The sequence below is a fragment of the Cystoisospora suis genome (assembly GCF_002600585.1).
Source record: "Cystoisospora suis strain Wien I chromosome Unknown contig_6526, whole genome shotgun sequence".
In the NCBI taxonomy this organism is placed as follows: Eukaryota; Apicomplexa; class Conoidasida; order Eucoccidiorida; family Sarcocystidae; genus Cystoisospora; species Cystoisospora suis.
In genome coordinates this window covers 1-13428 of record NW_027159313.1, presented here as the reverse complement: position 1 = coordinate 13428, position 13428 = coordinate 1, and the positions used below count along the sequence as shown (strand labels likewise).

The 13428-nt window shown below is 54.4% G+C and overlaps 1 protein-coding gene across 1 annotated transcript; it reads left to right on the top strand.

Moving 5' to 3' along the window:
- Window positions 1–698: 698 nt before the first annotated feature.
- Window positions 699–12931, top strand: CSUI_010008 (dna topoisomerase family protein; the record flags this gene model as incomplete). The annotated part of the gene is made up of 21 exons (XM_068070115.1): window positions 699–766; window positions 1033–1093; window positions 1772–1841; window positions 2363–2421; window positions 2896–2932; window positions 3523–3592; window positions 3773–3817; window positions 4340–4402; window positions 5140–5217; window positions 5535–5638; window positions 6476–6530; window positions 7535–7579; window positions 7880–7992; window positions 8311–8354; window positions 8954–8991; window positions 9412–9442; window positions 10103–10143; window positions 10770–10816; window positions 11469–11541; window positions 12228–12357; window positions 12878–12931. Coding segments are annotated over 21 exons (1326 nt in total), but the record flags the coding sequence as incomplete, so codon positions are not given.
- Between the last annotated feature and the right edge of the window lie 497 nt (window positions 12932–13428).

The window sequence follows — 13428 nt, the reverse complement described above, 5'->3', positions numbered from 1 at the left end:
AGACACTGGTTAGTAAGGAATCGAGTCCAAGGGCCCCAGGCGGGCACAGTGGCGCGGCGTTGGACCCGATTCCTTACTAACCAGTGTCTAGCTACGAATAGATTCCTGAGAGAGTCTTAGACGTCATGTAATGGTCGTGCAGCCAGGCAGTGAACTCCTGGCTGCACGACCATTAGATTTCGCGAGGTACCAGGGCGCCAAATCAAGTCACCAACACGGTCTGACAGCTCAAGTCTCTATACACTACGGTGGCAGGTAGTGGGAGTGCTTGACCGACTGACATCTTGTCGTGGGGGGATAAGGGCTCTGCCGCGACAGAAGGTACCTAGTCGAAGGCTTAGGAATGGCATGGGTGACAATTGCTCGACTTTGCCATGATGATCTCAGGCGCTGGCCTTCTAGGTGTGTAGAGACCCGACGGAGCTTAGTTCGCGTCCTACCAGCTCAGTCGCGTCTCCGCTACAGCCATTCTTCGGGGCAGTGCGCCCTCCTCAGTTTCCTAGCAGCCCGAGTCGGAAGAAGTATCAGTGACACAGGTGTATGCCCGGTGTGAGGACACAGAGCGTCTCTGCTCGTTATCCGGCTTTTCCTTTGTCAACTGTTCGCTTGTCGGCCAGCGTGCGGTTGTCCCCTGGCAACCGCTGCTGTCTAGAAAACTGCAGACCTGGCAAGTCTGGTCCGTTGTCCTGCGCGCAGCGCCAGTCGAGAAAAAAGTGTCAGACGATGCAAGAGATGTTCAAAAGAACCTCACGGAGTGGGCAAAAAAGTAAGCTCGAATAGCACGCGCTCTGGCGGCGTGACGCAGAGTGACGTGCTACTGTGTCGATTACCATCTGGGGTCTGAACAGCACGACTTCGGGTAGGTTATGCAGATCATGGACCCCTCAGGTGTCTTGGGGGAGGGCGGTCTTGCTGTCGGTGGTGAACAATGCATGTCTTCTCTGTCTCTTATGCACGTCCGCGTTGTTGAGGCGCGAATCTAGATGGCCTTTCATGGCTGTTTTTCCCTTGGTTTCTGTGATGAACGGGCAGATGCCAATGGCTTATACTCTGGCTTGACTGCGACAGAGAGGGTGAGAATATTGCCTTTGAGGTATGTTAGCCATGCCGGACACACGCGGCATTTGTGTTACGTTCGTGGTACAATCCGCAGGCTTCCACTGGCAGGCAAGACGCAACGCTGCTCGATTCAAGACACGAACATATAGAGGCTCTGAGGCACCGCTGCCAAACACGGTACAGGGGAGCTATGCGGCGGTCGGGCGTCCGCGTATGCTGAGAGAGCTGACAAGGTTTTTTAGTTCAAGTTGGTCAGCAGTGCGGCAAGCTAGTCCAACCCGTGCTAGACTCTCTTGATGCCTGGTACTTCGAGGGGGTGGTGGTGGTGGCGGCAGCGTCCACACCCCCAAGCACTTGATCTCAATCTGGCTAACGTTACAGCAACGGAATAAAAAACTCCTCCGAGGTGCCCCGCTTTGATAACACCGAAGCGCGGATCAGCTACATAAGGATCAAACCTTGCATCGTAAATTCAGGTGGTGGCGCGCCTCTGTAGAAGACAGACCGGCTGTAGTTCTGTTTGCTGCAGCGGGCGTTGGTCTGCCAAGCCGAGTGGCACTCGCGGTATTGTCACCTTAGGAAGGACGTCTTGGCAGCCCGAAGAGTCATGGACTGGCCCCGCATAGGTGCCAACTCCAAAGCGACCAAACTGTCTTGTGCTGGGGGTGACGCGTATACCGTTGTCTGCTCTCGTGTGCTGTCTCTGGTTCAGGTCGTGTCCGTTTGCACTAAGGCGAATACCAGACTGAAGGTTTTCCGTGCAACATTTTCCGCGCTGACAAGTAAGGTCGGACAGAGTGGGCGGGTCCCGAGTGCATGCGCCAGCCTCCACTTGGAGCAGAAGCGGACCAAGAAGCTGCGATACCTCTTTTCTATTGGGCGTTCCCCTTTGCTGTATCAGCTTGCCGCAAAACCTGTGGACACCGACCCAACACACACAACGAAACCCTTCTGCACATCGGGCCTGGGATACCGAGGATCGGCTCACACGACTGCAATCCCGAAGGATCACTTCCCTTGTTCGCAGGGACGAATCTCGTATGTATGCGACCTCCTCTAACACACCACAAGGAGCAGCTACGGTGCTGCTCTTGCATCGGAATGTGAAGAGACTCCACAAAGGCGGGGGAAGGGGGGTCGACTAAGCGTCTCTCTCTCACTCGAGCTGCTGTCGAGAAGCGTTAGAACACTCATCTGTTCTGGACTCCATTACGACCGCTTGGCTGTGACTCACTTGAAGGCTGATTATCGTGCTGTCTGGGCTTGTTGCTTTTGAAAAACTGTTTGTATTGTGGTGTATCAGGAGCGGACATCGAACAGGCTTGCCGCACACTTCACCCTCCTGACCAAAACCAGTCAGACGTGAGCCGTGCACTAACAGATGTCGCTGGCGGCATCTCGGTGGGCACCGGGGCATTCACCGGAAGCAGCACAGCCACGAGAGAACTTGCCTTTGCATTGTGTCACCCAGAGTAACGGAGGGGGTCTTCTCTTGTGGTCGCAGTGGCCTGCCGCCTCAATGAATCGTTACAATTCAAAGCCGGATACTCACAAGTGGATAACTGCTGTTATGAATGGCAGGTCCGCGTGTAGGGGCGGCGTTTCCGGATTTGGACATGCGCGCTTGATAGGCCGGTGGCAACGCCTTTTTCTTGAACACGCTAGGGACTAAGAAAAAGCGAACTCAGAAACCGAGAACTGCTGTCACACTCCCACATACCCAATCATGCTGCACGTGTGACAGCCCCCGGAGCTGTACCTCTTCGTGTCGTCCTAGTCAGGCGCCCTTACGGCCATGCCGAAGCCGCCGTTGCCCCGAGTGCTCTGTGGTCACAGGCCGTCGACACCCGATCTGAAATTGATCTGCGTATCGGTAAGTGGCACTTTTGTCGCAGATGGGCAAAGGCGGAGCCGGAGGCGCTGTCTCGGCCGTTCTTGGTGATCAAGACGATAGTGGCGCGTAAGGCACATGGAGCACTTAAACAGTTGACCTTTCTTCAACAACACGGGGCAAGCGGGATGGGCACAGCTTTGTCTGGTGGGACGTGAAAACTGGACTGAATGCTTCAGGCGTTTCGAGCCATCATTCGGAGCATTTATGCGGCCTCAATCCGCAAAGCGATGGAACTGAGGGACCCCAGTAGACAAATTACAAACCGCCGTTGCCACCACGACTTACACCCAAGGGAAGCGCTGCCTCGGGTGCCCGCCCTGAAACAACTGGCGTATGGTTTTGGGGCGGACACCCGAACCAGCGCTCGTCCGCACAGCCGAGCTGAACACGTGCCGTGTGTGCCGTTTGGTTGTGGCGGTCCGTCTCCCCTTGCGTCGAGACGTGTACCTTCTGAAGTAAGCGGGCGCCTTTGACACGCGCTCCACTGTGCAGTATCGTGAGCCTCGTGACGTCGGCGACCTCAGTCAGCGGTCCGTCAGCGCCATTGAGGAACAATGCGTCTCATGCAGGTGCCTCGTTCACCCGCTTCTTGACTCTGCGCTACCGGAGCAAAGTCCAGCTGCCATCGCCCACAGTCAGGTGAGTCCACAGTCTGCTGGAATTACACGACTGTCGCAGCGAAGCACAGTGTCCGCTTCCACCGTTGTCTGTGCAGCCACGTTCGTCGTGCTTAGAGGTGTGAGTACTTGGCAGTGGACAACACGTACGGAGGATTGTCTTATATTGTGTACCAGGTCTTCGGTGTCCTTGTACGCGCAGCTACGGACCCTGCCAGAGTCCCACCCTTGGTTTTGTGGTCGACAGGTCAGTCGGGACCACAATGTTGATGAATCAGCGAAGAAGACGGCAGTTTTTTTTCTTGTCGTGCTTCGGGGGATCGGATAGACAACTTAGTGTAAGGAAAGGATTGACTCAGTAACTATTCGAGAACAGAAGCGATAACGTAACGTCGTCTTGTCGGGTTCTCGCATTCTCAACCCGACTGAAGGACCGCTGTTGTGTGCAGGCTGTGAGACGGCCTAGTGTTTTTCGCTTTGGTGGCGATTTTCCTTATCGCGGGTCGTCACAGGGATGCGCGAAAGTGCACCATTCCGCTTGTACGGGGGATCAGAGCGTGACATGTGTCGTGTGGGTGCGCGTACTGCATCACCGCTTTCGACCGGACTACTCTTGTGCAGCAGTGTCCCTGTTGTATAAGAGCATACGGCCACAACCGCTGCAGGTGTAAGTGAGCGCTCTCCCGGCTTTCACACAGCGGACGGTGTTTTACAGAGCAGTAACAATATGCGTGTACTGATATCTGGGGCTAGCGTCTCTGTTGCGCAGGTTCGTCGAGGTCGAGAGTTTTGTCCGCGAGCCATTTTGGTCTATCAAGGTAACTATTCACAAGTAAGGTCATGAACACGTCAGCAAGGGGCCGCACCGGTGCGGAGATGCAGCCGTGGAGGCCCAGGTGCTACTATGCTGCACATCTGCGTCATACGAGCTGCACCTCTCCCTACACTAACGTCCCCAGAGCTTACAGAAAATTGCACGTACCTTCATGCTCTCGAGCCTTGTCAGGTTTGTCCCTGGGCCCAGCAAAGACTAACACTGGGCTTTCAGCGTGCTTGAGTGTTCACCGTCCCGGCGCCCTCAGTTCTCGCCGCCTCTCTTGGGCAGCGCTTGCCCGCTGTTACCTGTCATCCCGCCAACCGGCGCCGGAGTTTCTGTTTCCGGTTGTTCGGTTGAAAGAGCTTAGTACAGATTCTTATTGCCAGCGGCTCTCGGCTTCCGGATTTTCCCGTCACAAGACGCCTTTTCTGTAAGCGTCTTCTTATTTGACGCTCGGCTCCAGCGAGATCAGTACACGGAAGCTACTGAATAGTCCGGGGGACGTGCGGCGCCAGCAGCAGTGGCTCTTCCTGCTTGCTTGCTGTTTCCTAAGACCGTTTGCTGTAGTTTTTTTTGTTCTGGAGGGAGTGCTGAGTCCCACTTTTTCATCGGGGACACCGGTAGATAACCAAGCACGCAGTCAAGCCATCCTAGACCGCTTCCCCTTCACACAGGTGTTCGAGCGCAAGCATTCACATGCACAGCTGTCGCTTAGGCGCTGGCCCCATGATTGCCTGACTGCGTCCTTTTAGGGAAGATACGGCTAGGGGTCCCGATGCTCCTCCTGTCGCTGTTAACTTTACATGGGAACGGCAGCGACTCTTCGACAGGTAAGCTGCTTTCCTGAAAATTCCGTGGTCGTGAAGAATTAGAATCAGGCGTGGAGTAGAGGAAGGGACGCCCCCTCTCCGACTGCCCGGGAGGGGCCCCGACGCCAGTAGGCTGTCTGCTTCGAGCAGGTAGAGCTCAACCAACCGCGTAATGGCTCTCATGTTCTCTAGATGGAGAGGCAGAGTTGTCCTCGAGTCCGTAGTTGGTTTCCCGCTTCGCGTATGTCCTCAGTAACTACGATGATGGACGAGCTAAGCAGGCAGGAGGGGGGTGTTTTTGTTTGGCCGACTGTTTGTCCGCTCTATCATCTGTCCAGGTTATGCGTTTTAATTCTTTACGAAGCTTGTCTGGAACAGCCGCTGGCGACAGTGACGGAAGTCAAAGGCAGCGAAACGAGGAGACGCAGACCGGTGCCCCTTTGTGAGTTTCCGCAAGCTCGTCAGTAGGGCATTTGATTTTGCAATAATTAGTGACCGGTGCCAGTTCCCGATCCCCGATCTACTACGGAGCTTCCGCGCAGCCTCTTACATGAATCTGCGCGGTCGTCAGGACCTTCTTTGCGTTTCTGTCTACGGGTAACAGTATCCCTGCCGTACAGTATCTGGAAAACATGCCCGGAAGCCTCTCCACCTGGGTCTGACACCAAGCGTGGCGATATGTCTTGCCATCCTTGCTGCGGCGTCTAAATAAGCGGCAAGAGGGCCGTCTCGGTCCTTGAAAGAAGTGCAAGTCACTTAGTGCTGCCAAGACGTATTTCTGTCTCTCTCAGTCCGCGGTAATCACCACTTTGTTCAACGACTGCGTAGAGATGGCAGCATAGGTGTGGCATCTGCATGTGGTCTGCTTCCGCAAAAGCAGACGGCTTTCGACTCGGCTCCCGGCCGGAAACGTTTGCCCGGAGGTAGTCCGCACGTGAACACTGGCCCGGTGTGTCTTCTCAGCTGTAAAAGCTCATTTGGTTGTGCGTAGGGGCCTTGCTCACCAACGAAAGGTTAGTGTATCTGAGCTAGGGGCTGTAGCAGGTCGGAATAGAGTGAGACAACGGACCGTCAGACTGAAATTGAAGCCGATCCGGGGCATGAAGCGAGTAGTGAACTTGCTCAAGCATGAGAGCAGGAGGCAAGAAGTATTGTTATGCTCAGGGAGGATTTTTTAACGGTAAGGAAAGTGTTTTCCTGTTTGCACTTCACTTGAGTCTTCCTGAGGGCGAAGCCCAGTTCTTCGGGATCTACGGTTGGCCTTTTGTACACGACTCAGGTACAGTGGAGATGCACAAGGCAGCCAGTCGCAAACTCCGAATGACCTCGGCACAGTAAGGCGAACCTGAGACAAATTCCTTTCCGCGGGAGGCGATCTGGGATCAAAAGGGACCCTAGTAGCCTGTAGTCATAGGGGTGTCATCAGGGAAACGCTCCGTTACGATTTCTGGTGACACTGAGAAGTAGGCGGGACGGCTCATCTGGTATGAAAGCCTGCTAGCGCAAATGCTCCTCACTGCTGCGGCTTGGAAGTTACCGAAGCTTTGAGAGTGGCAAACGCCCTTCTGAACCCAGGTAGGGCATTTCAACGAGGAGTTCGCTCACACTGTTTCTGCAAAGAGGATGTGGGGATCCACTGTAGAAAAAGCCGGCTGATACAGTCTCGACTTCTCCGCAGGCCCGTGCCCCTTCGGTTGGGTCGCCACTCTCTGGCTTTGGTATTGTAGTTGTAGCAGCTACTTTTTCCGGATTTCCGCTCTACCAGGATCCTGACTACTGAGGAAGTACCGACGACTGCCCCGTGGCGGGTAGGAGAGTGCTTGTCGAACGCAGAGGCTCAACCTCACCGTGGCCGCCACGCATGTGAGAGCGAAGGAGACCATGCTGGGCACTAAAGACCGAAGCTAATCTGGGCTCGTAGCGGTCGCGTTGTCCGAGGGGGACGCGCACACACTATGAATATGTATGGACGCATTTGTACACATGTGTCTATGTGTAAATTTGTATGCCACCTCATTCACAAGACCTGCTCGAGAGGGTGTCACTGCTGCGGTGCTCGGGACAGGTACACCGAAGGTATCACGCTGCTTTAGCTACGATCCAATGGTCTGCGTAGAGGGCGTCCCTCACTGTTCAGACTGAGAAGGCGTCCAGGGAAGGGGGAGACAGTCTCGGTACTACCCGAGCGCGGTGGGATGTTTCCGCGGAAACCGGCTGCAGCCGGGTTCTGCAATCACTCGTCTGCGGCGCGAGAGGGATTTAACGAGGAGACATTTTGGCATGGACACAGTGGAAACCAGGGTGTTCTGCACTGCGCTGTGTGCTCTTTCTCTACAAGATGCATGTCGGTTGCGGAGGCGCTCTATCAAAGAGGGATCATAAGGTAAGAGAAGTTGCCAGCTCAGATTGCAGTTCCGACCTGCGTCTTGCAGCCCTTGTGCACCTCCTGAGGGATCTCACTTCCGATGTAAGGGCAATGCATGGACGGCAGTGTGCAAGGATGAAATTGAAATAGAAGTGCTTTGGCAGTGCTCTGTGCTTGACGCTTTGTGAGGAGGGCTCAGTTGTCTCCAGAGGCCTCCAGGGCCACACTGCTGATTCTGTATCCGGCGAGGTACGAGTGTCCGACTTGATTGCGATCTCGTGTAGGCAGAATGGCTGTGCAGTTGCCTTTTTTGTGCAGCTACCCACGTACAGAGACGGAAGTTTTCGCACCAACAATGGACTTAGTGAGCCTTGTAGAGCCCCATAAAGACAGCTCGGTGTGGGGTGAATATGCTCGGCGTCTTACCGACGGTAAGGCAGCTTCAGTAGTTACATATGTGCTTGCCCCTGTGCCGTGGCGAAGCAGCCTTCGGCTGAAGTAGCTAGTGACTTGTTTATCCAAACCTCTTCGGGCAACTCGAGTTACCGTTCGTCTCCTTCCACTAATAGCGTGGAGTAGTAGACTCTCCTCGGTCCTCGGATTCCGCATGCTGACCCAGATAGATGCAGAGAGCGCTCGTGAGAGAGAAGGACGAAGTAAAGTGGATGGGCACTCAAGGTGAAGTCGAATTCCAAACAGCTCTGATTCACCCCGTTACAGTGGAGCTGCCTTGGTTGCGCTTGCTTCAGGAGGAGAGTTTCAGTGGCCCCGGGATGGACCCCGGGACGACAAGGTGAGCCAGGAGGGCACCGCAGCGTCTATTCTAGAACGTCTGGTACGGCGCTGTATGCCACGTATTGATGTGTGGTCGTTCTGATAAGCCCTTTTGCTTCTTCCGCGCTACTCCGTAGAAGATCCAGCGAGAAGGAAGTTCTCCACTCCAGGCGACCCGCATCCGTCCGCGCGGAAAACCGAATCTCCGTAGGGATCAAACATCTTTCTTTCTCCCGACCACAATGTGTTTTGCAAGTCCACTTTGGCTGCGGCACGTGAGCGGCCAGCGGTCTCGGTTGGTTTTCTCACACTCCCTTCTTCCCTGTGACGCCACCAGCTTTGCTGCAGTGACCCAGTTCACTCCGGGCTCTGTCACCTACTCCCGAGAGCGCAGCAGGACCCGGTGCGCCTAGTGAGGGTTGGTGCTGATGGACTTGCGTTGGCTAAGCATGGTGCCTTCGGAGATGTGTTTAGCTGGACAGTTACGTCTATGGGCGTGTACCGTTGGTCTTAGAGCCTCTTTTGCACTGACGCTACTGGATCACTAAACTGTTTTTTCGTTTTCAGACAGTCTCGCTTTCAGCTTCGCCTGGTGTTTGCTGTCCGGGATTTCTGTAGGCTCATCCACCTATACATCCACTGAAGCTCATGGAAAAGTAAGCTCGAGCAGCTTTCTTCACACGAATGGCGGAGGATCCTGAGAGGCCGGAGTCACTGGAAGCGCTCGTTCAGAGCCCGCAGAAGCTTTACAGAAGAACGAATTAGGATAGAAAGTGATATGCCCACAAGCAGATGCAGAAGCAGCTAAACGTGTTCGTTGAGTGTACCTCCTCTTAGATAACGGTTTTGACTGTGTATCAGGTCCGGAATTCCCGCTCTTCTTTGTGAAAGGGCTTTAACCGAAAGTATTGAGTAAACACTTGTGGGGCGTGATTCATTGACCGAGAGAGGCCGCAGAAGGACCAGCAAAAATAAGTCCGGGTTTATTTTGCTGCTGCGTTTGCGGCCTCGGCATAGCGCAGGTATGTTTTGACAACAGAGAGATCGGGTTTCTGAGTGCTTCTCTTCGCTTGTAGGTCTGACCTGGAAAACGACGACGAATGGAAGGTCAGTTCAGTCAGGTCCCTCCCTGTCCAAACTTCAGATGGCGGCCATCGCGAAAGTTGCGTCCTGTTGATGGATGGACATTCCTGTCTCCTAGGTGTGGGAGTGCAGCCCTTTTGTTTAGAAAGCGATCTAAGCGGCCAGCGATGGTGCGCCTGAGTTGCGCCGAAGAAGTGATTGACGGGCCGCGCTACCGGTCACCTGCCCTCGGGTGCATTCTGTCCATGGCTCACTTCGTTCGTGGCTCAGAGCTGCGGAGGGAAACGACTTGAGCAGGGTTTGCTCACTCGGTCGGTGTCCCTTCTTCATTTGTAGCGCATACTCGGTGAAAACTTTGTGCGGCTATATGTAGAACGCTCTGCTGTCCGAAGTGCCGGATACAGTATTGTAAGATAGAACCATTGTCCACAGCACCGGCGACGCACGGGGTCTACGAACAGCCAGGTTAGGGTCACACGTAGCCACGAGAGAAACTGCACTCTAAGACAATCTGTAATGAGATTTATCGGACCTGGCCTGCTCAGAGAGGGACTCCGATTGCGCCCTCGTGCACCAGTTGCGCATATCCTTCTCAACCGCACCGGCAGGCATGGTTTCTCTCATCCCTCTCAAATCCCGGGCCTCAATCCAGTACTCACGCTGAGTTTTGCCCGTTCGGTGCAGCTCTACGAGTTCATCACGCGTCACTTTCTCGCCTGTTGCAGGTATGTACCGTCGGTTTCCACGTACGAGGTAACGGCGCCACGTCACCAGAGTGATTGACGCCCTGCTGTCAAGATGTTTCTTCTCGTCAACGGCAAATGTAACGTTTCGCGATCGTTGCCTACAGCGGCCGTGGGTACTTACTCTCTGTTTGGTTTGGTACTTTGGACCGACTCAGACTCTGGTCTTCAGTACTTCGGTCCCAGAAATCGTCATTCGTGAAGCCCGTCCACACTACTTCCACGCCGGGACCAGCCAGCCTCGCAAGTTCTTGATGAAGAAAACCTTAGGCCTGCATAGGCGTACCACAGTGCTCCCTGAGGCAGCAACCGGTCGTGCGGGAATGAAGTTGCTTTTGGGCTGATGGAGCGCTTCTACGCCATCTCTCCGTGCAGCTCGTGCGGTTTCCTGGCTTCCAGGTTGGGGGCAGCCGGGCTTCTCTATTTGTGTGTAGCATCAGCTTTTACTTGCGGCTTTTTCTTGACCTGCAGTAGGAAGACCGTCATACGATAGATGGAACGCGGAGAAAAGCTCCCCCGCGCGTGGCGGGACACAGGCTGCATGTAGCACTTCCGCTTTCACACCACAGCTGTCAACCTGTTCGCTGTGTGATTTACTGTTTCCGCAGCGAAGACGCCCTCGGATTCGAGACTCGCGTGACGATCGATATCGCAGGTGAGCCACTCTTTCGCAGGCGTCCTTGACAGATAGATGCTTTTCTCTTCAGCTCTCCTGTGACTGCGGGATTTTCAAAGTACGGAGACGGTAAAGAAATTCATGCTCCTGTACCGGTGTACAGGGCGGCGGGGACCGGGGACAGTTGCCGTGCATGCCTGAGCAGGACGGCGCCGGCCGTAGTGTCTGGTGACAACGTGTCCACGTCTTGGTATCGTAACGACGATTTCTGGCTGCCGCGCTTTCTTTTTTAGTATACTTTTGACAAAGACACGAGTATCCTATGTCGACAGGTGCCGGTGGGTGTGTGAGAACCGGTTATGAGACAACACAGCACGACGCAGTAACCACAGATACGTGCAAGGCGACTGCCTGCCTTGCGCGGACATGCAGATGAGATGGCGTTGTTACTAAGCGTAAGATGAAAACTCCCTGATCAAACACGAGGAACACATGGAGATAAATGACCAACGAAGCAGGAGAAAAGACACCCGAACTCGAAGTTCGAGTTCATGCTAGGCAAGACACAGTGGCCTGTGCTAGCCTGAATGTCCCCCTAACTGTGCTCGAGACGCCCGTCTGGTGGTTCAGCTGGGATACTTCGTGCTAGGTGAACACATGGCATGTTAATCCATGTGTTTTCTTCGATCAGGAGAAAATTTCTACACTACGGGACTGACTGTGCTGGAGCGACGATGGCTGGATGTCTATCCATATGAGCAGTGGTGAGTACGGAGTACGTCCGAGTACCAGATTACTCAGTATACCCTAGTCACCTAATCATTCTCACCGACCTCTTGCGATCGGACCAGCGTATGAGCCAACGCTCTCAACAGCTCACTTCGCGGTTGTGCGGGCGCGGCTGAAGCTTCAAGAGACTACACGGAGCGATCTGTCCTAGGGAGAATCGTCTAGAAAACCTGTCCAGTGATGGTCGCCTTCTCTCCGGCGTAGTATTCTGCTCTACCGTCTGTTCAGACGGCTTTCAGCCGTATCTCAAGCAGGTTAAGTCTTGAGCCGTACTGGCGACCTGGCTGATCAGGTGATTCTCTCCAGAAGGACTGCTGGTAATCCCGCTCGCGAGCTGCGTGCTTCTCGCGTCTCTGGAAACGTTTCCACGATGAACTGTCACCCCGGGGATCTTCCGTTTGTCCGCGCGCACCGTCCAACGCCGGAGAGAATTCTTGTTCGCCGGTAGCACGCGTTCCTCTGCAAATATGAGCAACCTATTTTTTTCTCAAGGAAGAGGTCTGCTAGTGAAATGCAGACAGGTCTCTGAAGTGTACTGCAGTGCAATGCCCGGCCGATGAAAGTTAGTCTGGCCGCTCCTGTTTGTGAAGCGCCGCCCTGCATCCACTTGAAGGCGTCCTCGCAGGAACCACTCGACTTTAGCCCTTCTCTTTGCCCTTAGGAGCGGTGCGTACGTTCCCCGGTTTCTCCAAGGCGAAACAGTGATGCCGTCGTCCATTACGGTTAGCGAAAGCTACACGGAGCCGCCACCTCTACTCAGTGAAGCGGACCTCATAGACCTGATGGATAAGGTAACTCTAAGCTTCTTTTTTCATCAAGACCCTTCAAGAAAAGATAACAGGGGCCGACGGCCCTCCAGTCTGTCCTCGGTGCTGGCCCGGCAGAATGGTGCAGATTTGTGTTATGGTGTGTCGGTCGGCACGTCGCCGGCCTTTCATAAACTGACCACCAACTAGGTATGTACCCCTCTTTAGTCACCTGCGTTGAACGGTATTGCGCTCACAGATCTTGGGGTGGTGATACCTGCGAATCCCAACACAGACAAAGAATTCCTGTATCCGCGTGCGTACGTGCACGCCGGTCTCCATTCCTGTAGGGTCCCAGCGGATGCAGCCTCATACTTTCTCTCACGCCAGGGTAATACTAAGTGGGCTTGTCGCTCGCGGACACCTTGGCCGAGAGTCAGTTTCAGTACGAACAAGGAAAAATCAAGCTGGCGAGGCGTTAGCAGTTTTCATGCCGAAATAGGTCGAAGGTCGTAATTTCTCCGTTAACTCGATTTGCTGTCCCGTGCTAGTTCTTTTCGTGCAGAACGGCATAGGCACTGATGCTACCATGCATGACCATATCAAGACCATTCAGGTAGGGTGGAAACGTTTTGCTCGGGAAATCCCCAGCGGCTCAGGATTCAGGGTCCCACTGACACTCGACCGTTTTAGCGCATCGCAAGCAGGGGCAGCAGGGTAGCAGGAGTAAAGTACACTATCAGTTTGACAGTCCGCGGGCAGATGCACAGCATCAGTGCTGTCCTGTGTCTTTATTCTTTGGTCCTTGGAAAAAACACAAGATACAAGGAGTAGCAGGTATACGCAACTAGGTTGCAGACAGAGTGGCTAGGCGCTTCCCGGGGTACTGTTTTCCTATAAATGAGGAAGCAGCTTTCGATTGGCTTCTCTTTACGCCAGACAAGGAATTAAAGCCGAGCAATCCAGTGGCTCTTAGCGACGTCCATCAGCGTGAACGGAGTTGGGCGTGTGGTTCTCAATCGTGTAGTTCTGTGAGCTGTTGTCTCGTTTAACATTCGGCTGCCGTGCTGGCTCCTGTGCTGTGTGCGCGGCCCGCAGGAACGCCATTACTGCTAC